This window comes from Scomber japonicus, chromosome 10 (genome assembly GCF_027409825.1).
Source record: "Scomber japonicus isolate fScoJap1 chromosome 10, fScoJap1.pri, whole genome shotgun sequence".
In the NCBI taxonomy this organism is placed as follows: Eukaryota; Metazoa; Chordata; class Actinopteri; order Scombriformes; family Scombridae; genus Scomber; species Scomber japonicus.
The window spans coordinates 20,662,147-20,687,738 of record NC_070587.1 but is presented as its reverse complement, the minus strand read 5'-3'; the positions used below and the strand labels follow the sequence as shown (position 1 = coordinate 20,687,738).

The 25,592-nt window shown below is 41.6% G+C and overlaps 1 protein-coding gene across 1 annotated transcript; it reads left to right on the top strand.

Annotated features, from left to right (window-relative positions):
• Positions 1–1,153: 1,153 nt before the first annotated feature.
• LOC128366594 (transmembrane protein 74) lies at positions 1,154–1,999 on the top strand. Its single transcript, XM_053327331.1, has one exon. It carries the CDS (start codon positions 1,154–1,156, stop codon positions 1,997–1,999), a length of 846 nt encoding a protein of 281 aa, XP_053183306.1.
• Positions 2,000–25,592: the final 23,593 nt, after the last annotated feature.

The window sequence follows — 25,592 nt, the reverse complement described above, 5'->3', positions numbered from 1 at the left end:
ATATAGCCTGGTTGCAAATTTAAATCTTTCTTGATGGTATTTTTATCTCTTATGACCCACTAACCTGTTCTCATCCTGTATAAGAGCTTTATGCATTGACATCAAATTATCCTAAAATCTTTCCTAGTGAATGGCATTGCCAGTAAAACATGTCCCTAAGATTCCCCCACAGCCTTTTCAAATCTCCATCCTACTTGTGTTGACTGGCTGGTCGTGATCTCAATCGGCTCACAGATAGCGGCTCTCCTTTCAGCGCCACAGCGCGGGCAGCCGAGGCTCTGTGTGGGAGGGACTAACGGAGAGCTCCCCTCAGAGCAGCCTGCCACCACAGCATCGAGTAAGGAGAGGCATATTCAAGGCATATTCCCCGATAAGGCTTTTTAAAAAATCTGTCTCCGTGATGTAGTGTCAGCTGCCGTAGTCTATGAGGAAAAGGAGGCGGAAGGGATGCTGAAGTAGCGCGGTGAGTTGATTTCTTTTAGGTTTGTGCAGTCTGAGGAAGGTTTTGTTTGGCATTACAAAAAATAGAAAGCGGATTGTGCATGACCGGTCCACCCATATGCAGAAGAGCATACATCTTCAGCTGAATTCAAATAAAGTGTGCAGGAGTATTCCGATGGATATTACGCCAGTCGTATTTATATTCAATACATTAGAAATGCTGGAATTATTCCCTGATGATTTTCTCGGAGGTAGACCAAGTATGGTTATGTATATTCTGTATTTATTTAGTTTAAGATCAGTTTTACAAATGTGTGTATTGTATGAGCGTTTCTCGTGTAAGAATATAGTTTAATCTAGGTTTACACGTGGATTGTTTTCCTAATTGGATACAGAGGCATTCGGCTAATCACAGCCTCTATAAGCGCCTTTCAAGATGGGTCCACGGATTTCTCCTAAACGTTTTAATCAACTTTTAAGTGGTTTTGATTTCAGTATCACTATAGAGGTGTGTGCATTTTGCGCACTGTTCCAAATTACGCACACGTTTTAGTTTTTTTTTTTTTTTTGCGCATTAGTGGATACAATGTTTCATCTAATTAAGATGCACCATTTAACTTAGAACTGGTACGTGTCTTCTTATTAGGGATGCGGTGGAGTGAAAACGTCGTGGGTGGAAGGCTAAGAGAGAACCAGCAGGTGGTGAAAACGAATGGCTTCTCCAGAGCTGCTTTCTGCAGATGTGGGAGGCAAACAGCCCGATCCTCCCGACGTCCTTGACCGTGTTTCCAGCACGCTGCATGTCCGCAAGCCGGCCGGATCAACAGGAGGAGCGCTCCCGGGGGAGGGCTGCTGTAACCTGGCCCGGGGCTGCCATGGCCGGTGTCATTCATCACCAAGGACGGCGCCACGCAAGGGAGGCGCGGAGGTTAAACTAAGTCACCTCGGCGAGGAGAAAGTCCGAATTTGCTGCGACGAGGAATTAGAGACATCATTCACTTATATTGATGAGAATGTTAACCTTCGATTGGCCAGCCCGGAAAGTAGTTGTAAAAGTACTCATAGACCGGTGCGCAATGGTGAGCCTTGCTCCGAGACGTTGCCAGAATTCTCCTTTATGTCCGAGGATGATCTCTCCTTCGGGGAGGGCTCTGGGACTTCTATAGACTACGGGTTTATCAGTGCAGTCACGTTTTTGGTGACCGGGATCTCCTTGGTGATCATCTCCTACGCCGTGCCACGCGATGTGGTGGTGGACCGTGACAGCGTGTCGGCGAGAGAGATGGAAAGGTTGGAGATGGAGAGCGCCCGGATAGGTGCCCACTTGGATCGGTGCGTCATAGCTGGACTCTGCCTGCTCACGCTGGGCGGCGTGGTGCTCTCCACGCTGCTGATGATCTCCATGTGGAAGGGGGAGATGTACAGGAGAAAAATTATCGCTTACTCAAAGCGCTCTGCCAAACTGTACGGCTCGATCAGTCTGAAAACGAGATCCAGTCCCAGTCACTCATCTGCGCACTTGTCCCTGCAGGAGGAAATGGAGGAAACTTTGACTTAAACTGCTGCTTTGCATAGGAAACTCTTTGTTTTTAACTAAGGAATTAATGCCATTCACACACATTCTCTAACCTAGAAATGTATTCATGTATTCAAAGTGCAAACCTGCAACATTTTTGCTTATACTGTAGAAATAGATCCAAGTCTGTATTGTATATCCACATTACAAAAAGAACAGACAAGAGGAGCACTCTGATGTAAAGTGAGCAGTAGCCAGAAAAACACTTTGTGGGAGCAATCAAATTGCTCCCAAATGACACAAAATGGCAAACCGTAAAAGTGAGCAGAGAGAATGTTAAGAGCTTTTTGTCACAAACACTGAATCACATTTTTTTGTGTGTGCCTGGAATGCAATCTCCAAGAGCTTCCATTTATTATTAAGGCTATTCATATTTAATGTAAATGTTTTCAATAGTGAAATCATGCACAGACACATTTCAGGAAGTAGGGAAGTGTGTCCCCAGGGAAGGAGAGTGGTAAAGGGGGGGGGGGATGTTGTATAAAGCTGTCACTGTCCACTCTGATGTGGGAGAATCAGCTCAGTGGCCCACAAGGTAATATCCAGTGACAGTTCCTCTCTGGTGCAGTGCTGAGGTAAGCCAGTGAGCCCAGCTTTTTGCATCTGAGCCAAAGCTCCACGTCGGTTTGATTGTAGTGAGCAATTTGACTGTGTTTGACAGCGCTGGCATGCACCGCTCACCCTCCTCTGCTCTTCTTCTCCTCCTCTTAACCATTAGCTCTTTCTCCTTCCTGCAGAACTTCTGTGCTCTTTTCAACCTATGAACGCTGTAAAGTTACACTACAACACTTACATAATGAGTGTGTGGGAAGGGTCCTGGACGATCACAGCCAAGTGCCTGTGACATTTCAAGGTTGACAAGCCTTTTCCTTTACTGGACTACTTTTCTTTTTCTGTCTCTTTCTACGTGAGGATGGACTTAAGAACACCTAATCACACATGAAAGAGTTGCCCTACTTCTGAAACCTTAAGCCATCACAACTTCAAAGACCTAATTACCTTTCCAAAAGTGAGGTATCATTCTTTTTAAAAGGTTGTATTTGATGTTATCTCAGTGATTTGCTGAATAAAAAATGCAGGTGACACAAAGAGCTTAGGAAAAGAGGTTTTTCATGTGCAGATATGCTAAAATATATATATGTTAATGTGCTAGTGACCAGCCAATTCTTGGACCAAGTTGAGGAAGAATTTAGCTTGTCTGTGTGAAAGCAGACTTCTCTTTCTCCCTGATGGTTATTAATGCTGTCTGAGGAGGACTGCATTTATGCAGGCCTGCAGAGGAGAATACAGAATGCCATGCTCTTCTCTTCCAACAAAGAAAAGAAGTCATTTTTCATGTAGGCTACCCTGTAAGGCTCATAAATCATGCATGAACACTGAGATTCATTCATATTTGCATATATTCATATACAAAGTGAATCACTGCATTCCACAAGACAAGTGCTAATGATTATACAGTGTCACTGTGTTACCTTGGCTCCTGTCCTTTCATTTTGTGGGCAGTGTGGCCCTATTCCGAGGCTAACATTCAAAACGACATGAGTCAGCCTCTATTAATGAATGCGTGGGCTGATTACACTATGATAAACAGCTCGGGGCTAGACCAATGCTGTGCTTCCATTCAGTAGCATTGCTTCTCTGTGTACTGTCACAACATATATCGTACGCGCCAGTCAGTGTGCCGGCTGTTCAAGTGGAAAGAGAAAGTGTGATGAAGAGAATGAGGTTTTCAGTCAGCGTTATCGTTCAAAACTCATTTGGGTATATTAGGCATGTTTATTGCAGCAGCGAACTAATCCAAGTTTGTGTTACGACAGCATCTCATTTTCTCTGTCAGGGCTGACAAAGTGTCTGTGCATCTCTGAAAAACAACCATCACATTTGAAAATGCCAAATTTCCAGGAAAGGTAATAAAAATTAATGATCCAAATGATGCAATGTTGTCCTGTTCTCTTCACAGATGCTGTAAATCCACAGCCAGTATTACAAATATTACAGCAATATTTAATTCGAAATCAGCAGGCTGTCTAGCCATTATTGGCTTCGGAAACAAGGTGCGACATCCAAGTGCTGGACACTCATTTCCTCCCGCTTCCTCTTTTTCTCCACTTCTCCCAAAATTTACACTTAGAATAAAACTTGTCAGGCACTTAAAAGGCGGCCAGCAACTATTCTACTTGTGCCCAAATGCATGCATGATAATATTGAGCAATTAATTCAATCTCCAGCAATATAATGACTTCATTACACCTGAGGTATGTCAGTGTTTTCCTTTCAGTGCCACAGTCATATTCAGAGGTGGCATCATCTGTGAGAATGTCACTCTTTTAGCACACAGAGGATCATAAATGCCTGAGGGAAGCCGTTAACATTGCAGACTTCAAACAGACTCATCTGCAGCATGTAATGCACTACACTGTAGGTTTTCAGACATGTACTATTCCTCCCCCTCTCTCTTTCCTCTACCTTCTTTATCCACCCCCTCCCGTCTTACTGTCCTCCTCCATGGCTGGCACAGTGCCTCAGAGCCAACACCAGGCTTCCCCTCATACAGCCAACTAAACATGTTTGGGGGATTTAATCAGGGATTTTCTTGAAGCGACAGCATTTTACACACCAAGCTGAAGTGTATTTCCAGAGGTTTCATGCATAAGCTCTTTATCCTTGAGCAGTGCACAGCTAAATCACCCTTATTGATATTTGGTTGGCTCCTCTGTAAGTCGATCCCTTCAGGTAAGGCCAAGCAGCTGAGCTGCTGCCATCAGCTAATTTCCCGAAGGTGTTATTACACTCCTCCATCTTGTCATTGTTCCCTTTGTGTGTGTGCAGGAGTGTTCATCTATGTATGTGTGTGTGTATGTATATATATGTGTACTGTACTTATTTGAGTGTGCAAAGGACCTGTGTGTCACCTCACCTTTAAAAACTGCTGACCTAAATGAATCATTTCAGTAGGTCTCTGTGGAGCCATTTAATGTCCACTTTTCCACACTAAGAAAAAAGTCTCTGGAAAATGCAGAGTGAGAAGAAACTACATGACACTGATATACTGTATATGGAGTAAGACTTAAAGGAATAGTTTTACATTTTTGCAAATATGCTCATTGGCATTCTTGCCAAGAGAAGACTGATACCCCTCGTATATGTGCACTAAATCTGAACAGCAACCAGTTATCTTAGCTTAGCATAAAGACTGGAAACACTGAGAATCAGATAGCCTGGCTCTGACCACAAGTAACAAAACCTGACTACCAGCACCTCTAAAATGAAGAAAAACAAAATATATCAAAACAAGAGGAACGGGGATGCATGCAGGACTATTTCTTGGCCAGATACAGTGACTTCCCGTAGTCTCAGCTGGCTGCCTGGCAATCTCATATGACAACAAGCCTTCAGGAGATCACTGCACCTAGCCAAGAAATAGTTCCACACATAACCCCTCTTGTAAAACCGCAATTTGTTGAGATATAATGTGTTAAAGGTACCCTGTGGAGTTTCAGCCTCTAGTAATACTATAGAACTTATTCTTTCAGAGTGGGTCCCTGTTGTGTTTGTCTAGTGCACACATGAGGACGCACATGTGTGCACGATGCAATAAACAGTCCTGCCAATGTTTTTGCACTATTCCAATGAACTACAGGTGGCTGTAATGCACCAAGAAGCACTAAAATAGGCAGGGAAGAAGACTGCAAGTTAATAATTATGGATGTAAATGGGGCAGAAATGAAATACTTAAAAAAAATTGATTTCATGTTTTAAGAGTGTTTTAAGAGGAAGCTCGATTCAATATATTAGACCTCAAGGATGCACATAATGCATTTTGATGAGTGACTTAATTTAAATATAACTTTTATTTGTTCATCACACTCCACAGGGTACCTTTTATATAGTGAAGATCAATAAGCAGATTTTATTGAATTTGGGCAGAGCCAGGCTAGCTGTTTCCCCCTATTTCTAGTCTTTATGCTAAGCTAACCAGCTGCTGACTTAAGTTTCACTTGGACCATGTAGACACAAGAGTTATTGATCTTCTGTCAGCAAGAAAGCAACACAGTTCCCAAAATGTTTCTTTAATATGTCCTCAGTGCACATGCATCTATGTGCCCTCAGGCTGTAAGCGGTAAGTAAAACGATCTAGAGGAAACATTTCTTTTGCCGTCCTTATTAGATATATTAATGTGTGGTGAGCTTGCCCTCCGTCTATCAGTGGATTGTGAGGTCAAAAGTAAGTTTCCACTTCAATTGATTGCTTTGGAGGGAAAGACTAAAGCCATACTCCGCGGGGATATGACTTCATTCTTGGTTGCTCCCTCCGCTGCCTTATTCAGACAGGGTATTTTTAGTCAATGTGCATATTGGATCTTTGGAAAGCTCATTGTATTGTAAATGTAGTCTACAAAGCTCATTTCTCAGGATGCACTTAACCAGGCTGTTTTACATTTAGTCTGTAAGAGCATCATTGTTCAACCCTGTCCAAGCCTTTTCCCAGCGTTTCATTTTTACATGACATTAAAGCTCCTGAAAAACATGTTTATACTGTCTGTCTGCGTGGTTTTTTCTTCAATTTGGTTTATTATTAGATGCCCTCGCCTCATCAGTCTTTTCCAGTTTCCTCAATGGTTCAGCAGTTTCTTATGCTGTGCAGTTAGATTGAACAAAACCCTATTCTTACTAGGAAGAACCACAACTGCTTCTCCGTGTCAAATCGATTTACGTCTCTGGTCAGCCATGTTCTGCATGGCTGACACTGAAACAGTCCTCAGAAGCGCTTTGTCACTCACTCGCTGGTCAACCTCACTGATGCCTCTTAGCTGCCTCATCCCGCAGTCGGCAATTGGGCCTGCCATAACCAGACAGGAGAACGTCTGCTAAGCCATTTCCTGTGTTGTACTTGGCACCTTAAAATCACTCTCTCAGACGGATAAACTATCAGCGCTCTGGCTGCAGTGGTAGATGAGAGAGGAAATGAGGTGATCAGTTGGATCAATCTTACAGTAAAACCACTCATCCGCTACAGGGAGGCAATACAGGTTACATCTCTCTCAGCCCCTCTGATCATCCACTACAGTGAATTTTTAATGGGCTGTTTGCAAAAAGGCAGAGGCCATGGCTTTGCCACTGATGTGGTTACACAGTGGCTGCTCATACAATAACATTACCATCATACTTTCAGTGAGGTGGATGCCTCTTCAGCTTAGCAGATACGGGTAATGTAGACATATTGCACAAACAAATTACGAGCTCGGTTCACCTCTTGATCACCTCGCTGTTCAGCCCCGTCTATCACACAATCACACAGTCTTTCTGGGCTCCATTGATTTAATTTGTATCAAATTGCTAATGCAGTTATTCGTCATGCATGGCCTTCCTTGCATGCTTGTTTCCCCCATTATGTCTATGCATTTACCTCTAATTACAGTAAATAATGATTGCTTGCTAGTTTGCTGCAGTAAATAAGTGGGCTAGAGTGTAGCCTTTAGAAAGCTATCAGTGAGCCAAGAAAACAGCTTGTTTATCTCCTCCTACAACATCTGAACAACAGAGCTACAAAGTGAAGAGGCATCTGGAGCCATCTGGCACATTCATACATTATAAGAACATTATGTGCATCTGTATGTTTCACTTTTCTACAGACATTTCTTCACAAGGAAATTGCCTCATTGGTTGAGATAAAACTCATCCAGAGACAAAGACATAAACCAAATAAACAAGATTAAGTTAAGAATTTACCGCCATGCTGGGTAGACACAGCGGTGCTTTGAGTTCATTGTTAATGGCAGCATGCTAACATCCTCTCGGTGACAATGCTGATGTTTAAGAATTATAATGTTTACCTGTTTACCATCTTAGTTAAGCTTTTTTACATGCAAATTTTTCTGAGGACAAATTCAAATCTTGACCTGATGATGGAGCTAGATGGCAAAAAGAGAATCACCAAAGTTAATACGATTGACTCTATGGGGATCATTCAGTTCTTTTAATAATTTTCTTCCCTTTAAAACCACATACAATGGTTTATTGGTGGTCACAGATTTTACTAGAATATGTCGCCTGGGAACTGTGAATATTTGCACTAAATCTTTATACCTATCCATGCAGTAAATGTTTCAATATTTAACTGAATAATTGGAAACTTTGATCACAAGCTTATCAACAAATGTTAACCTCATTTTGATGTCAGAGGAAGAGTCAGGGGATCACTAAAGTTATTAGGATTCATCGTTTATGTACAATGAACATCTGTGCAGAATTTCATGGAAATCAATCCAGTAGTGGACTGACAGACTGATGTTGCCATCCTAGAGCCATGCTGCTAGCAAGGCTGAGAACAGCAAGAAACTGACCTTCAAAGTTCAAATTAGCCATTTGGGCCTAGCTTGAGCTGACCTTTACAAGATCATGAATGCCATCATGAAGGAATGAGAAAATGCCACTGTCATCATAATTTAATTTATATTTCAATCAGAGTTCTTTGCTATATTCAGCTTGTGCTTGGATTTAAAAAAAAACATGTTGGCTCCACCCAGAGAAGTCTAACCGAACCAATGAGATCATTTTTGCCAGCAAGATTTATTTTATTTCTTTTGTAGAACTGTATGTCCAATCTACATGTGTTCACGTGTATGTTTGTGGTTTCCAGTACTTCCAGTGTGCTTTAGCTCTCAGCTCGAGGCGGTGGAATCAGCTCTGGACAATCAGTTCTGTTTAGACAAGAAGCCGGGCAGCAGTTAGAGGATAGGCTCTGGACGGAGTCAACTGCGGTGTCGATTCTGAGGCCGAAACCAAAAGCAGGCACTGCAGAGCTGATTGTCTGTGCTGCATTTCATTTGCCTCCAGTGTACTGTTACCAGCGAGCATCTGACTGTGAGAGATGATACTGGCTGGTGGAGAGAGCCAGCAGGATGTGGATATAGAGGATGCTGACAGGGTGAACGCACACAGGGGAACATACACACTCTCACTGGGGGTCATTGCAACAGCAAATGGATGGAAAAAGAAATCAAGTACAAAAGCAACATGCCAGTGGTAGATAATGTATTGACACCCTTTAAGTAAAGGAGCAGTACCACACTGTAAAAGCAGTCTGTTATGAGTAAGAGTAATTCATCCTGAGTGTTATATTATCATATTATATACTCATGCATACATGTAATACATCACAATTGTGGTTTGATAATTAAGTAAATGTACTTTCCTTTATTTATATTAGGTTTTGGCAGTTTCGCCTTTATTTGAGAGTCAATGAGAGAGGAGTGTAAGATGTAACAAGGGTCCCCTCGCCAGGAATCGAAACGTGGCTGTTGTATTTAGATGGCATGCAGCCTAACCACCAGGCCACTAGGGCACCTAAATAGCTCCTTTCCATCACTAAAATATACAATAGAAACAATGAATTTAAAATGAAGAAAAGTGAGGCTGTACAGTACAAATGGCAATCTTAAGGAATGATAAGATTTACATTTACAGTACATTGCACCTTTCATACATAAAATGCAGCTCAAAGATCATAAAAAAACAGCTGACAATCGAACTTTTAATGAACAATTTAAAAGTTAAGATATTAAAATGCAATTAAAAGGAGAAAGGGAGTAAAGTACTAGTTAGTAAAATCCAGTTAAATAAAAAAATATGTAGAGTAAACTAAAAAATAGTACATTACTAGTATATTACAGTAACATTACATTACCAACATTATCTTAATAACTGTAATCTATAGGGAAATAATAATAAAATAGGCAATATAAAAAGGTGAGTGGCAATTGCTGAAAAGCCTCAACTCATGTTATTGTCATCTGTGGATATAAGGGCTCTACCAAAGAAAAGTATTCGCAATAAATCACCTAACTAGTCAGGGGCATGTCCTGAAGCACATTCTTAGACAACAGCAAGAATCTTACTTATCCTAAAAATAAGTGGAAGCCAGTGCAGGGAGTAAGAAAGGAGTTCTGTGAGGTATTTCCAAGTAAAACTCTGGTGTTGGGGGTGAAATACAATATTTTATTAAGTTATGTGTAGGTATACTTATGTTGAGTGGGTATATTTATCGTTGAAGGGCAATAAACAGAAGACTTAGTCCACTAGAGTTTCCTTTATTCAAAGCACAAGAAGGTTGAGACAGCTAGAATAAATTCCACTAATAATAAACAAAGGAAAAAGAATTGCTTAAGGATCCTAACAACACAATTCAATTACCACTAATCCTCATTGTGTGTGACACAGATTCTAATGAGAGAGAGCAGGGCCCAGCCTCGGGAGACTTTCATCTTTATAAATGATCACTTTCATTCATTTGTACCAATATGATTTATACAAAATATATTGTTGTTTTTTAATTGCAGAGGTCAACCTGAAGATGGCAGCATTGGATCTCAAAATGAGACCTGCAGCCTGAACCCAAAGCATTGCGCTTCTTGCCTTGTCAGCATTGAGAGTCTGATGCACTGAGAATAGGCTGTGTGAAATCCCTGGATTACAGCGCTGAGCTCTGTAAATCACTGTGGTTCTCTAAAAATGCACATGGGTTGAAAAAAAAGATGACGTGAAAGTTTCATGCGAGCCATTCTACCCCCCTCTCAACAATGCATTCGCTCCCCTGCAATCTATTGGCTTGCCCAGGAGTACATTTATAAATGCAAGAACACAACTTCCTCTGGAGGCTTCCTTTTAGAAACCTTGCTTCCCCCCGTGTGGTATTGTGCAACATCTGGCTCCGGCTGTGTATTGATCTTGGCTGAGGTCAGGATGAGGGGTCGAGTGTGTGAGTGGGGGGGCGTGTAGTGTGAGTTAAGTGCACAGGTCTTTTTTAAGGACTTCTTGTTTGTCCCAGTGAGCATTTACCGTCAAGTGGTGCTCTAACGTTCGAGGAGAGCGAGTGTCGGTCCCGAAGGAGATCAACCAGCCAGAAAATGAATAATTTATCCAGGCCTATGCCTCCTCAGAGCACCAGGAGTCTGAGGTGATGAGAGGTTATAAAGCACTCCTCCAGATCTTTCACTCTCTCCTTGACTTTTCCTCTAACCTCTGTCTTCTTCACATTCTTCTTACTGTTGCTTTCCAATCATTTAGACCCTTTTCCTCCTGCACTTCCTCAGCTTTATCCACCTCTTTCCCATATCATCCTTCAAATAGTTTTTTCTACCTTGGCACCGAAAGTGTTATGCAACTGATACACAAATGATGATGCCCTGGCTCTGATATCTTAACACAATAATACCTCTACCCTGCTAACCTCCCTACCCCCGCCTCCCTCGATGATCTGCCGTGAAGGGGGCTCTTTGCGGGAAACTCTAGCATACAATCGTATCTGCTCACATCTCAAGTTTCCCAGTGGCACAGCGCACCGATGTGAGGCAGTGCATTCTCATCATCCTAACCTTCAAATTTGTTTTTCTCCTCCTCTTTCTCCTCCACCACCACCATCAGCCTCTCCCCCCTCTTTCTGGAACTCTTCTCTTCTCTCCCTTCTTCTCATATTTCCCGTTCCTATGTTCACTACCTCATGCTCTACCTTGCAGTGATGCAGAGCAAAATTAGGTGGGAAAAGTGACAAGAAGGGATTGATATCATACATGTGCAGGTATTTACTTGACCTAAAATCCACATCCCATGTAGCCAATAAATCTGTCAAACAGGGCTGTAATTGTAGGGGGTGTCTCTGTACAGCTAATGGAATTTCTCTTTGATAAAGCTTTCCTCCTCTGCTAATTGACACTGCATCCTCTCTTTACCTTTGACAATGAAAAACATGTGGGTTTGCTCAGGAGCAGCTGTTAGTCTTCCTTTACAGAAAGGAAAATGTCTCACTGGCGAAGTTTCAAGTCAAGTATCAGCCAAAGTTATTGTTGTTAAAACCATCTTAGATGCAAATACAGAGGATGGTGGTAAGAAACAATGCAATTCTGTCTTTAGTTTATGAATAGTAGGAAACTATATGATGTGAGCCAAAATGTAATTTTGTAGATGACCATGATGACTTCATTCATTTTGATATCAACACTTCTGGGTAAGAAGTGAAACACGATATCGATTATTCATTACTCACTGAAATAAGAATTTACTAATTACTTAACAATAAAAGCAATTAATTACCTTACTTTCTGCTACTCTGTCCTGCCCCATCAATAGTGCCTTCGAACAACTCCAAATCCCTGCATATTATCAAAGCCTATGGTGTTGGCGGTTTTTATTTGGAGATTTTTACTGACCATCAACAGTGTAGCCCTGTCTACTCCATGCAGCACTCCTGAAATCACAGTAAAGGTGGAAAATTCACACATCTTATGAACTCTGAGCAAAACTCAGGTGATTCCTATCAGTAAAAGTTGCTAGCTTATCAGATAGGAAGAATACTTTGGAGTTGTTGTCTCCAACCAATGTGCCAAGCTAAAAGTTGAGGTATGCATTAAATAAATTAGTTCATACAAAGTTTGGTCCATCCACTTTAAAGGCAAAAGTGTTCAAAGTTGTGTTCCAAATACCCACTGAAAGCTAGGGCAAAAGGCCTGCTGACATAGACCCAATGAATTGTTAAAATGGTGCACAATTTTGGACAGTTCCTCAAAGGCACTCATGGTATTGCACTCATTCGTACACACAGACAGAGACAGAAGTAGCTGTGTGAAGAAGGAAAAATGGCTAATTACTGTATGAAGTGGGTTTGAATGTTGGGTTGTTGATTGTGGGTTTCATACATTTAATAAATTGCCACAAAGATCCCCTCCGATGTCAATGGTCAGAAAGGTAGAAGGTGACTACGTTACAGATTCTATTCACACTGACAAGCACTTCACTTGAAGCACACTGACGTGTTACCATGTCTTGGAATATTCACTGAACACCCCAAGACAAAATTGACGTCAATCTTCCCAAAGCCCCCAAAATACCAAAAAACTAAGTTGTTTACCAATGTTGTTCGACCATCACATGAGAACTTTGTTTGAGGCCTACTAATGGCGTTATTCAGTAATATTTGGATCACCTTACATTAAAGTGGACATCAATCCCCAATTGAGCTATCTAAGGCTGCTGTCAGTCCTTCTCCAGACGAAAGTTTTTCTTTTATCACTGTTCTGTAGATGATGTAATGAAGTCTTTAGAGTCAACAATGCAACGAGGCCAGTATGGATTAAAAGTCTACATTCAGTGGCTCAACATTCTGCCGATACATTACGTCACCCCTTGTGTGCTGTTATTCATTTCTAGCAGCATAATTGAAGCAGCCACAGATGATGTCATCTAAACACAGGACTTCCATTCAGAAGTTGTTTTGTTGCTCCCGTACACGACTGGGTGGACCAGCCCCATCACCATAACTCTAATAAATGGACTGGATATGGCGAGCTGAGAGCGAACTTGGCCTCTGCTGAGGAGATTGGCAGGTGTTTGATATTCACTGAAGGCTACACCCCCCCACACCCCCCCTTCATCTCTGTCCCCAAGTCCCCCACCTCCCCAAAAGCCACGTCTGACTCTAAATTATAGACTATGAGACTTGGAACCTGTAAGGAACAACGGATGAGTCATCTTGGACAGGCAGTGACGGAGGTGACTACCTCTAACCCATCTGCTCATGAGATTAATGACCTATCAGCCTGTTTATTGACACAAACAAAATGACTCCTCTTTAGTGATGCCAAGGGTCTCTCTCTCACTCTCTTTTCATTCCTCTGTAATATCTCTCGCTCTGTCACTCTGTCCCCCTCTCTCTCTGTTGTGGTGGCCAAGGTTAGAGAGGCGCAACGAGAAAGGGCGGGGAGTCGGACAAGAGAGGGAGAGGGGGGTCTAAACAAATCTCTGTCCTGCCAGGACGTCCTCCTGCCAAGGTTTGTCTAGGGCTGGAAGGGATGAAGGAAGGCGGGGCTCATGGGCGGGGAGGGTGGTACGGAGGTGGGGGTGATGGGGAATGACGTGATCCCCTTTCTCCCGGCCAATAAAACAGAGTGGCCGGTGAGATCCGGATCCGTACGTGCCGTCAAATTCAATAAGGTAGTGCTTTAATGTTTTCTTTTAATCAACCAAATTGCATTACACACTGCCTTCTCCGTGAGGCTCCAGCATAGAGGAAGGGGGGACAGGAGAGTCAAAGCTGCAGGGTTGGCATTGGGGGGAGACGGAAGCACCAAGAGGGGCATTCCCAATATCTTGAGAAATTGTCAAGAGAACCTTATGTCACACATATGTTGGAGAATTTCTACTGTACTCCACTCAAATCTACTGCTCTGGTTCCCCTTCAATGAGAGGAGGCAGGGGCCAGTGTGATTTCAGGGTCAGACTGGGGACAGACAAGGTGTACAGACAGACTACGTCATTCTGGTAATGAATGCCAGCTCAACTTTGAGAGCATCGGTCGCTTTAAAGGCGGAGCACTCTCCCTCCTGATGTGGGTGTCTCTTATCATGAGCAATGCCCTCAGCAGTGCCCCCCCCCTCCTCTTTCTCTCTCCCTTCCTCAAGCAACTTCCTCCCCATCATTCTCTCCCCCTCACCCTCACTGACCTCACTCCTCCTTCCTCCTCTCCCCCTGCCCAATATGACTCACCCTTTAGTGAAGGTACATCAGGAATGCTCTTCTAAACACTTCATCATCAAAACCCCCTTTTCTTCTCCAAGGCTGGAGGAAATAACGCAGCAATCAGCTGGATGTAGAGGGATTGTATATCTGCGTCATGTATCATACACTGTAAAAAATATCTGTGAAATCTACAATAATTTAGAGTTTAATATCATGTATTAGGCCTAAAACCACAGTAAGAATTATGCTACTGTAGTAGATCACAGTAATATTCATACTACTGCAGAAACCATTATTACTCCACCAAATACTCAGGGTAAGCAACCTGTTTTCAATGTAATTATGTGGGTGGTAAAGTTAGCTTGTCAAGTGAAGGGGCCTGAGCACCACGCATTGATCATTTCCCCTGGGCCATCACTATTTTGCACCCCTGGAAATCACTTCGCTCCTGACCTGCAGGTATCCAAAAGCCTGCAGGGCCCAGCAGACCTGTGTTGCAAAGTGAACACAGGTGGGCTTTTGGAGTCTTTAAGACAAATATGCATACAAAAACGTCATTATGAAGACTCTATGGACACTTGCCTGCCTGGTGACTTAACATCTCCCACAGTTGAAACTCCGTGTTGCCATTACAGTATCTGGAATATTGTCAAGTTCAGTAATTAGATTTTTTTTTTAATCCTGGTTTAAGAAATGATGGCTACAGCTTTAAACAAGTTTTTTACTTATTAGATTTTTAATGTTTTTGTAAAATTTGATAATGTTTTTAATATGTTGATTTAAAAAATTGTTGCGCTTGTGAGTTACAGAATAATTTACAAGACAGAAAATTGTACATGGTCCCTGCTACTTTTATGGCTAGAGGGGACATGATAACATGTTTTTATGGATTATAAGAACTGGAAAATAAAACAGTCTTCTTGATGTTGATGGCAATGCAGTCCAAACATTTCCTGCTGTACTTACTTCACATTAAAAGCAAAATATGTGTCTATACATCAAAATGTTTTGTGCTGTTTGGCCAGCAGATCAGTTTTAAATATTACAAAGGAGGATTGGTAAAACAAAAAAAAACAAAAAAAGGAAACAGCTACAGTGAGGTAGTAACAGAGGTGCTGCAGACTAAGTGTAAACTTATATTGTTTTGCTGTCCTGGTGTAGGGTAATAAAGCAGTAAAGCAGGGAATGTTGGGTTTGCATCAGCGGTAACTTAAGCAACAGAGTGGGCTTATCAGGAGGGAGGTCTTAAAAAGATAAGAGCCAAAACGGATAGTAAAGATACAGAGGCTTAACTGAGGGGCTGCACAAAGCCAATATAAGATAAATGAGGAGTCTTTTGATATGTGACTCATGCAAATACTCTAGTGGAGTCCAAAAATAAAAAGGAATAAGAGCTGTAAATGAGCATAATAGGTCTCCTTTAAAATATTGTTTCTTTTTACAATTCCTTACTGTAATTTTTAGTATAGTATCAATAAATTACTGTTTCATTTTACAGTTAGTATTTCCTTACTATGATTTTAGTACATTATTATTAAATTACTGTTTCATTTTACAATATTGTTACTGTGAATATAAACACAGTAAACTTACTGTAATTTATTTTTACATTTTACTTTCAATGCTGCCAGATAGTGTACAATTCACAGTAAGTGTCTTACAGTGTCCCAACCACCAGATCAGCTTGCTGCCCCATTCCACTAGAGTTACTAGGATTTTAATTCTGATTGGGGTTTTACAGTTGGATGTTTCATTCCACCTTGGATCAGGCACTGCTGTTGTGGCCCGAAGGATTACAGCCTGCTTGCCGCTGCCGGCCGTTCATCCGTAGACAGATGAAACTTCACAGAGAGTAGTAATCCACCCAAGAAGGGTGGCTTTGCTGCTCAGCTGCCTCGGCCACAACTTTAAAGCCAGCTGACATTTAACATAATGATCAGTCAGAGTGGCCGACCATTTACACACGGGAAAGGTTTCCCGGACACAATTAGACCACAGTCCTTGCATGGGCTATAAATGTATCACAATACACAATACCATAGTGTAGTCCTTCCATCCATCTAATGGTTAACTGTGAGTGGAGTGACTGGAAGAAAAGCCTCAGCCTCAGCTGTGATATTACGGTGGTTTATCCACAAAGCTTGAAAAGATGACCACAGTTACAATCTACTGTACAGTGTATAGTCTAGGATACAGGCTGCATTTTGGTTTTAGCAATCCATCCTGGTATGAGTCATTTACGGTATGCTATTAGACAGAGGGGTTACCCAAGTTTTCCAGTGCTCAAACAGCACTGCAATTGTTAGAATGGAATTCCTCACTCCATCCTATCAACATTAATAAAACAGTTCAGGCAGTTTGGACTTCTGTCACTCAAACTACTCATACTGTACAACATAAACCACTAATATTCTTAATATGCCACGAACATGTCTTTTTGGTAAGATATTGGTGAATTATCTACCTCCTAAAACTCCAGCTGCTTCATGTCAACAATGAGGAAGATCCCACTGTGCAGCCTGATACCAGACAGAATTATCAGCTAGTTACACCACTATAGGGTGATGTACTGTAAATTGGCCTGTGCTTGGTTTTGGCTTGTCTATTTATAACATGACAGCCAAATCACAAACTTTCTCATATTACAGCTAAACAGTACACAAAAATATATTTCTGAAAACATTTGAGGGAATGCAGTATTTAATCATATTTGATGAGCACTGCCTAGCTTTACTCCTTCATGGGTCTGGCATACAGTTTAACAACTGTGGACCCATAATTGTGGACCCAGATTGGCTAATCACTAGTCCCCCTGTTGGATTGTTCGCTTTTTCAACCAAGAAACTGTTGTTTCATGTATTGATGCCAGACAAATCAGTCAACTTGGTGGAGTGGACAGATTCAAAGATCTGGACTCTGGAAAACTGAGCAGAACTCCTGGCCAACAAATAATCATATAAGCAATCAGAGGAATATTTTAGCAAGTCTCAGTGCTACCAATACAACAAATCAATCAGAAAGAACTCCTTTCATTTACAACTGCATGCATACCCTTTAACACAAATACTTGACATAAATCCACTGTGCACTTCTGGTTGCCCAGCTTCTTCTGGTGCATGTGGTTTGGTCACTTGAGTCATTCAGTCCCACAAATAATAATTACAGGCTTTGTCAATATTAGACAGCTAGTGTGCCATCTCTTTTTGGTATGCAGTAGTCATCCAAGGTCCAGCACGCCTCTGCTTTCTGCAGGGAGAGTATAATTAGTCAACGAGCACCAACTGTGCCAATCAACTCACCTGGCACGGCTCTCATAAACTATCTCCACAAAGTAAAATGGGAAAGATTCCCATTTTTATGATTTATGAACATTTATGTCACTGGACTATTCAAGACTGTTGTATGATTGCAGAGCTGGTCGTGTGAGGGTCGACAATACTGTGCACTGACGAGACATGTTTATATTCCTGAAAGTTGGGTTTTAATTACTTACTTACTGAATGATGGACTCTGGCTCACATGAGGCCTCCTTGTTTGTTTGGGTTTTTAAACACTTTTGTATTATTGAATTGGATGCAGTGGCATCCAAGTTTTCTTCATTTCCATAATTACAACATGATGTTGAAATGAATGTTGTTGAATGAATGCCACATAATGTCCAATGTCCTTGGTTTGATGTCCCTGGTTCCCTGGTTTGGCTAGGGACCCTTGCTGCATGTCATGTAGGGGGACATGACATGCAGCAAGGGTCTCGCACAAAAACATCACATCCTTTGGAGTGGCCCGCACTCTTCACCTAGAAATCAGTCCATAGGCTGCTACAGACAGCTGAGAAAGTCAGGAAAGGTCTCATGTTTTAAGTTACATTACAACCCGTTCACTCTTTTCCATTAAAAACAATGAATACATGTAAACTGCTTCACAATTGTATTATATCCTTTAGCAAAAAAGAAACTAGTTTTTATGTTAAAAAAAACTTTTTACATCTGAACAGTGAGTATAAAGAAGTAACTTTAAATTATTTTTTTACTTGTATATGTGTGTATATTTAATTAATCCTAAACCCAAACAACATCCTTTAAGCCAAATGGCCTTCACCATGATTGCATGCAATTGCAGAGACTGGCAGATATGCATGTTAGGATGCTACTCCATACCAAAAAGAGCACAAGAATGCAAACTAAAACAACAACAAAAACAACAACAACATGCTGCATGTTTCATGTTAAACTCAGGTTCCTGACGGGTGGATGACTTCAGCTGCAAAGTCACTTTGACTCAGTGAATCAGGAATCAGGTAACGGGATCAGGCTTCAACATTAGGTGACTTCAGCCGAGCTGGCAGGCAGCCAGGTAAGCTGGACGCACAAATGGACATTGATTTTTCAATAAGGGCCCTGAAGCTGTCAGCCAACCAGGCTATGGTGATATCTTCTCTCATGGGGATTGTCTTCTACCGATGATGGCCTGACTGGCACCCAACCACAGGCCACCACCAACAGCGTCCACTCCAGCTCCATATCACCCCCCATACCATGCCCCATGCCCCCTTACTGGTGTTAATGGATATATTAAAATAATTATGAGTCAAGACATGGGACATGCTGAAAATATGCCTGCATGATAGGAAATACAAAAAGATGATATTTGTATTTTGCCTTTACTTTGGCGTTGTGCTTGGCTTGTCTACACTCAGTTTACAAAATGCTCCAAGGTCTCAGTGGGGTTATTGAGGTTACAATCATGTTTTCCTGTCAGGTCATCCATATTTATCTAGTCTTGCTCCCTGTTGGTCCTCTTTGACCCAAGCCTGAAGGGGCCCTACACCCATAATGGTTTCCATCCATCAAGCCTCCCCCTGGCCTGCTCTATCAGTACTTCTAAGACTGCAGGCATCATAAGGTTGCCCTCACCCTGAACCCCACAGCCAGCAGGGCATCCTGCAATGAAGGAGGCAAAGAAGTCGACCTACTGGATGACTCCCCAAAATGCAAATGCAAGATACAACACAGCATTGATGCAAGGAGGACAGCAGGAATGAATGGGAGACTGGGAAGAAAATGAGAGAGCCACAGTCAGCAATAAAGATAGAGAGAGAACCTTATTATAACGGTAATTCTTCTGTTGGAGAACTGCCCTAAAAGTTAGAGATTATACACAATGACATGAGATGGTTTCTTTACCCAGAAAAGCTTGAGTCATCAAACTATCAAAATATCAAACAAAAGCTTCTCTTTGTGCAAAGCATGACACTGGGGAACAAAGTCAGTGTTGGTCAGAATCAACCTCACCCTGCTGACATTCTTTGAGCTACACATTAAATGCTGAAGAAAATATTGAACTGCTTGAACTTTGTGAAGAAAGATGTTATTCAGAAATGTTTGCAACTGACCACAGGTCACGATAATGTCTCTGTTAAATGCATTATATCACACAGCCATAAAAGGTGCTCCATATACGACCATCAGTCCAGCTTGTTGGGACCAATTTTCTTCAAATTATCTGTGATTTTAACAAAGAATAAAGGCTTCTAATTAAATATCCAGAAGTTTATACACAGTAATGTTAAACCAGAAGATTATAAATCTTTCCCCTTGACAGGCACATCCAGGTGAGCAGCACTTAATTTAGGAAATGAGCATCCCTGTATCAACAACCGTCTGCTAATAAAACCTCCAGTTTGAATTGGATATCGGGCTGTAAAAGAATCACCTGCAGACTTTTGGAACTACTCTACCCAACCCGCATCAATCAAGTCACAGTTTAGTGCTCGCACTGGCCAGTTTTTAATTTTTCTTTGAGCTTTATTGGAATTTGATTTGCCAAGATAAAGTTTAAGCCATTAATCTTGTTCTCCCCACGCATCCCTTCCAATAAACTCACTGAAATGGGCGGTAATGTCTCTTTGCTCCGAACCTCTCAGAGCTGAATGAGTTTGTAGGTATTTGATGACACAATTTTGTGTTTTATTCAAATATTTTCTGTCAAAGTCGAAAGTGAATGAAACTGCTTCAGAGGTTTGAAATGCAGACAAAAACCACAGCGGTAATCACTTTCACAGTTCTCAGCGTAAGCCCAAAGCAGTGGGTCTGGAGCAGCTTTCTGCACTTATTCCACACTAACAGCTACCGTAAAAATAATAATTCCAGGTTACTTGCCGAAAAAAGAAAAAAATCAATAATATCCCAAATATTTCAAAATGATTCAAAAGTCCTTTCAAACTACGTCAAGCCCTAAACATGATATCTGAATAAAACTTCTGACAGTAATTAGGCTGTGGCATATTGACTTAATGTCTGTGAGAACTTGCTCTGCTTAATCATATTACACATTAATTCATCGTTTCCCTTCTCAAGTTCAGATCCTTTCTTCATCTGTCAACTTCAGTTACCCATGGCTCTCCTTTGCATCTACATAGCCGCCGCCATTCATGTCGCTGCGACAAACACACCCACACTTTCAAATTTGCTCTCAATTTTTTGCCATTGTCCCAATGTGGCCCAGGCAAGAGTGTCTGCCACACAAGTTGCAAGTGGAAGTGCAGCAAATTCGAGTCCGCTGGATCACACCGCTGCTTTTCGCCTTGCCTCTGTCTTATTACCCGCACATTTCTCAAACAAATTTTCCCAAACTGTCTAGATTCTTGCAGCAATTAAAGCATTTCTCCCATTCCCTTTCTTCTCTGTCCTTTGGCAAGAGGAACAACCATGTTGGTCAGGTCATCTCAGTGTTCCTGGGCCAAAGCTGACACAACCAATTGGAGGAGGCAACCATGATCTGACAAATAAAAGGAACCGAGGATTACAGCAAGGAGGACGTCTGGGGTTCGAGGAGCAGTGAGAATCACACAGGGCGTGCCATTGTTTCTCAACCACCGATCGTTTTTGGCAGCTGCAGGGCCTTTTCTTTCCTAAACCCAAAGAGCCGTCCTGCTCTGGCAAAACCCTCATAAAAGAGACATGGAGAGGCTGCAGTGAAAATAAGAAGCATTTATGTGGCTTGAGGGCTGTTGGCGTATTGCACTGAACTGGAATATAAACCCTCTTCTGGGGTGAAAGGGTGATGGTGAGGGGAGGAGAGTTCTGACGTGTGCTGGGGATACTCTCTGTGAAAATGATGAGTCACTCAAGCTCACTGCAAATGTACTTGATAAAGAGAATGTGTAACATTATATGAAGATGATAGGTTGGTCGGTTTCAGTTTTGGCCTGTTTTATTTCGAAAAGTGCAGTAATATTGGGATATCTGGGAGTCCGCAGCGGCACTTGTTTCCATTGGCCTCGTCTTCATAAAACTGGCCAGACAGGATTCAGAAAATGATACTAAATGACAGCACATTTTCCACAGCGCTTCCACTTTGTTTCTTTGTGTGTTGTGCTGGTCCTCAGGAATATCTCTCTTATCTATTTTTTCATTCATAAATTATTGTCGATTCCTCACTCCAGTTTCAAGTGATGATCTATCAGTGGATCACCTCAGACATGCACCTTGTTATATAAATTTGATGGCGATTTAATATGTCTCATGTCTGAATACATCATAAGTGTCTATAACTCCTACAAGGTCAGACCTAGTCATATTTCTGAATTTACTTGTTAAAACAGCTCACACAGTAATACAGAAAAATGAAAAGATAAAAAGCTCATATGCTCCATTTGCCAGATTTGAAAAGAAGTAATTTGCTGCATCATGGGAGTTCAAACTCACATATCATCACTCAATAAAGATGGAAACATGCACTGAAGAAATCAATGCAAACTGGATACAGACTCACAACTAGTTGCTGTTGCTGAGAAGTATACCAGTTACAGGCCTGAATGAGTCACCAGCACAGATGTTGATGGGAAGAGTCCTGAGGAGTACACTCCTCCACTGCTCAAGTGCTGTGCTGCAGCATGTGCACAGTAGACTACAGGACTTGAAGTCTCATCTACTGGACCCTGGTGCCACCATACACATGCAAACTAGGTGTGGATGGGAGCCTGCTGTAGCACTGCGAAAGAACTGCATTCCTACACCGTGCAGACACCTGCAGGAAATGTATTTGGGAAGAACAGGTGTCATCTGAGAAAGATGCATCCAAGACCCTGACCCTGATGGACATTCTCAGGTAAAGCATCCCCATTATAAATACACATAAAGTGTCCCTGATTTTTCCCCCCCAGTTGGTGAAGTCATGACATACCCTAACCTCTGCCTAACACTTTGCTTCTGATTAACTAGTAATGGTACCTCCATTGGTTGGGTTGGTTAGGTTTAGGCATGAGGAGTGGATTGGTTAGCATTAGGGTAAGAATATCAGGGTAAGCCAATCAGAGAGAGAGTAGGGGGCGTGAGATGACCTCATCATCCTGGGAAAAAAATATTGCGTTGTGGGCAGACTTGGCACGTTCAAATGCTGTTTTGGTTTGTCTGCCATCAATGGGCTTCATTCCATTTCAAATTGCTGCCAGCCTGCCAAAGTGAAGTGAAGTTGCTCATTTAATTTATATTTCCAAGAATATGTGGCTGAGGATATTAAATATGAAATCATCTTTCTTAAAACAGAGTCTTCCTCAATTAATGTTGAGCCATGTCATCCAATAAAGCACTCTAATGTTGTGTGTGTGTGTGTGTGTGTGTGTGTGTGTGTGTGTGTGTGTGTGTGTGTGTGTGTGTGTGTGTCTGTGTGTGTGTGTGTGTGTGTGTGTACATTTATTAAATCTTGTACCATGCCCATATAAACGGGATGAAGACAGGTTTATCAAACTGGACTGTACATTTCACATCCCTCATTTAATCCTTTCACTTGTCACTTTCATATATTTCATCAAGCTGTGCTTCATATAATTTAATTATTTATGCGCATGTTTCCTTTGTACAATCAATATTTCATTTTAAGTTTTATGTCCCATTTATTTAATCCATTGCACTATTATTGTTCTCCACTCCTCTACTGCATTTTTTAAATATGCTGGGAGGGAGGGAGCTAGCTAGCTTTAAAACTCACATCTTGTTTGCCTTATTAAGAGTACTCTATAAATTGAGTCACTCAATTATCATCTCATTTGTACAATGACAATAAAATCACTTTAAACATGAAACACCATAAGAAAATCAACCAGATTAGTACTCAAACTAGCTATTGTCTTTCTTATATTTTAAATTTGTATCCATGCCAGCTTCAGGGTGGATGTCTCCATAAATGTCCATTCATGTCTGTATAAAGCTGTAAGGAACATTTATGTAACTAACACCTACTGTGTGTCTGAATCACAAAAAAACATTACTTTAACAGATAGATGACGCCAGAAAAGTTACGTATTCATTGTCTGAAAAGGACACATCAGTGTCTAGTCTAGACCTATTTATTTCAATGTAATGAAATACATTAATGAATCACTTCCTGTGCAGCAGATGATTTATCTTATCTTATTAGTCAGACAGTCTGTATACAGCTTGAATCACTTCTTTGTGACAGTAGCAAAATGTTTTAACCCAAAAGTGTTGCACATTGTACACCCTGTGACACTGATTGAGATGAATGAAGGAACATGGATGAGACTGACCTCTCTGCAGTGAGAGCTGTGACATAATGGGGAAACAAGCCACTCTATCATTGAAACCAAGGGACAGGACAGAAGGAGACAGAGGTAAATAGGGCAATGGAGGCAGCCAATGTTGGACTTATTTTAATATTGTTAAGGGCATGTCCATTTTCATTTGTTCCCATACTATGCCAGCACAGAGTATGTGTGTGTGTGTGTGTGTGTGTGTGTGCGTGTGTGTGTGTGTGTGTGTGTGTGTGCGCGCACGCGCACGTGTGCATGTGCATGTTCTATGTCAAAGAGAAAGCAGACAGCGGACAAACCCATATTTATCTAAGAGAACTGGACAATGTCAATCCATCCACATGAGCGTGCATGCTTTGGATAAGATCTGTTCATTATTTATTACTTTACTACTGCTTTCATGACCAAACCATGCTTCCAAACACCATTAACAAAATCCTGTCTTATTTACTCAGCCAGGTGCCCTGAAGGCATGGCAGGACAGATATAAAAAAATATCCTGGCAATCGAGGGCTGAGAAGTTTTGACAATGTCCAGGTTGGAAAGTCCTACATATTCCCACCTCCGCTTCAGATCAATAAAGTTAATCACAAAAGGCTACTTATTTTGCAGTTTCAATGTTTGGTTTCCAAGTTTGTACTTGAAAAATAAAACTCACGCTGTTTTGCTTGATCCTCAAACGTAAATTTTCGAAAATATGTTGTTGAAGGGTCTTTTCAATGGACCTTCAGAGGATACTGAAACACACTATTATTACCATGAAAAGGGTGACTGAAGACTCTTATGGCAGTGAAAGTCCTTAGAGGGAGTCGTGTAAATCGACGTGGAGAGCGAGCGCTTATTGTGAGTAATTAGGGAGAGATGAAATTGAGAAATGAATTGCAATTCCTACAGCAGCACAGCATGCTGCGCTAATGTAACAGAGCACTCATCAACTCTACGCCACAAAGCCAATATGAAAAACATCTGTTTCAACATCTCCCACTTCCCATAGCAATGTGCTTGAGTGGATTGTGGCACATTGACCTTGACGGTGTTCCGTTTTTATTCAGCTTCAGCGGCTGCGTTCGTGCCAGTGCCTCTGTTGCCTCTGTTGCCTCCGAGGCAGAATTATGACTGTGGAGGTTTGCTATTGTTCTGTTATGACTGCTAACCATGATTGTTTTCACAGTCAGACAATCAGAAATGTGGTAATTCCCATTATGCTATTACTGGGTGGGGGGTGAAGTCTATCTGCTGTGTTGTCGTGCTTTGTCAGATGAGCGAAATCCGGACCGTGTTTCAGCAATTTTCTGAGTGCTAATTGGGCAGCATTGACAGCAAAATATGTAAAATTATTCTGGAGCTGACATGGATACATTTTCATGGAGTATTTTGAATAAAAGTTACTGAGAACTGGGATGTTTTGTTTAGCTGCGTCACCCACATACCCATTTTAAACTTGGTAGGGGATTATTCAAGTGTGTACCAGCATGTACCAGAGCTAATTATTCAGCTAGATATTCAAAGAAAATA

What these genes read in the sequence shown, in the direction of transcription:
- LOC128366594 (XM_053327331.1), top strand. Translation starts at nt 1,154, where the DNA reads ATGGCTTCTCCAGAGCTGCTTTCTGCAGATGTGGGAGGCAAACAGCCC.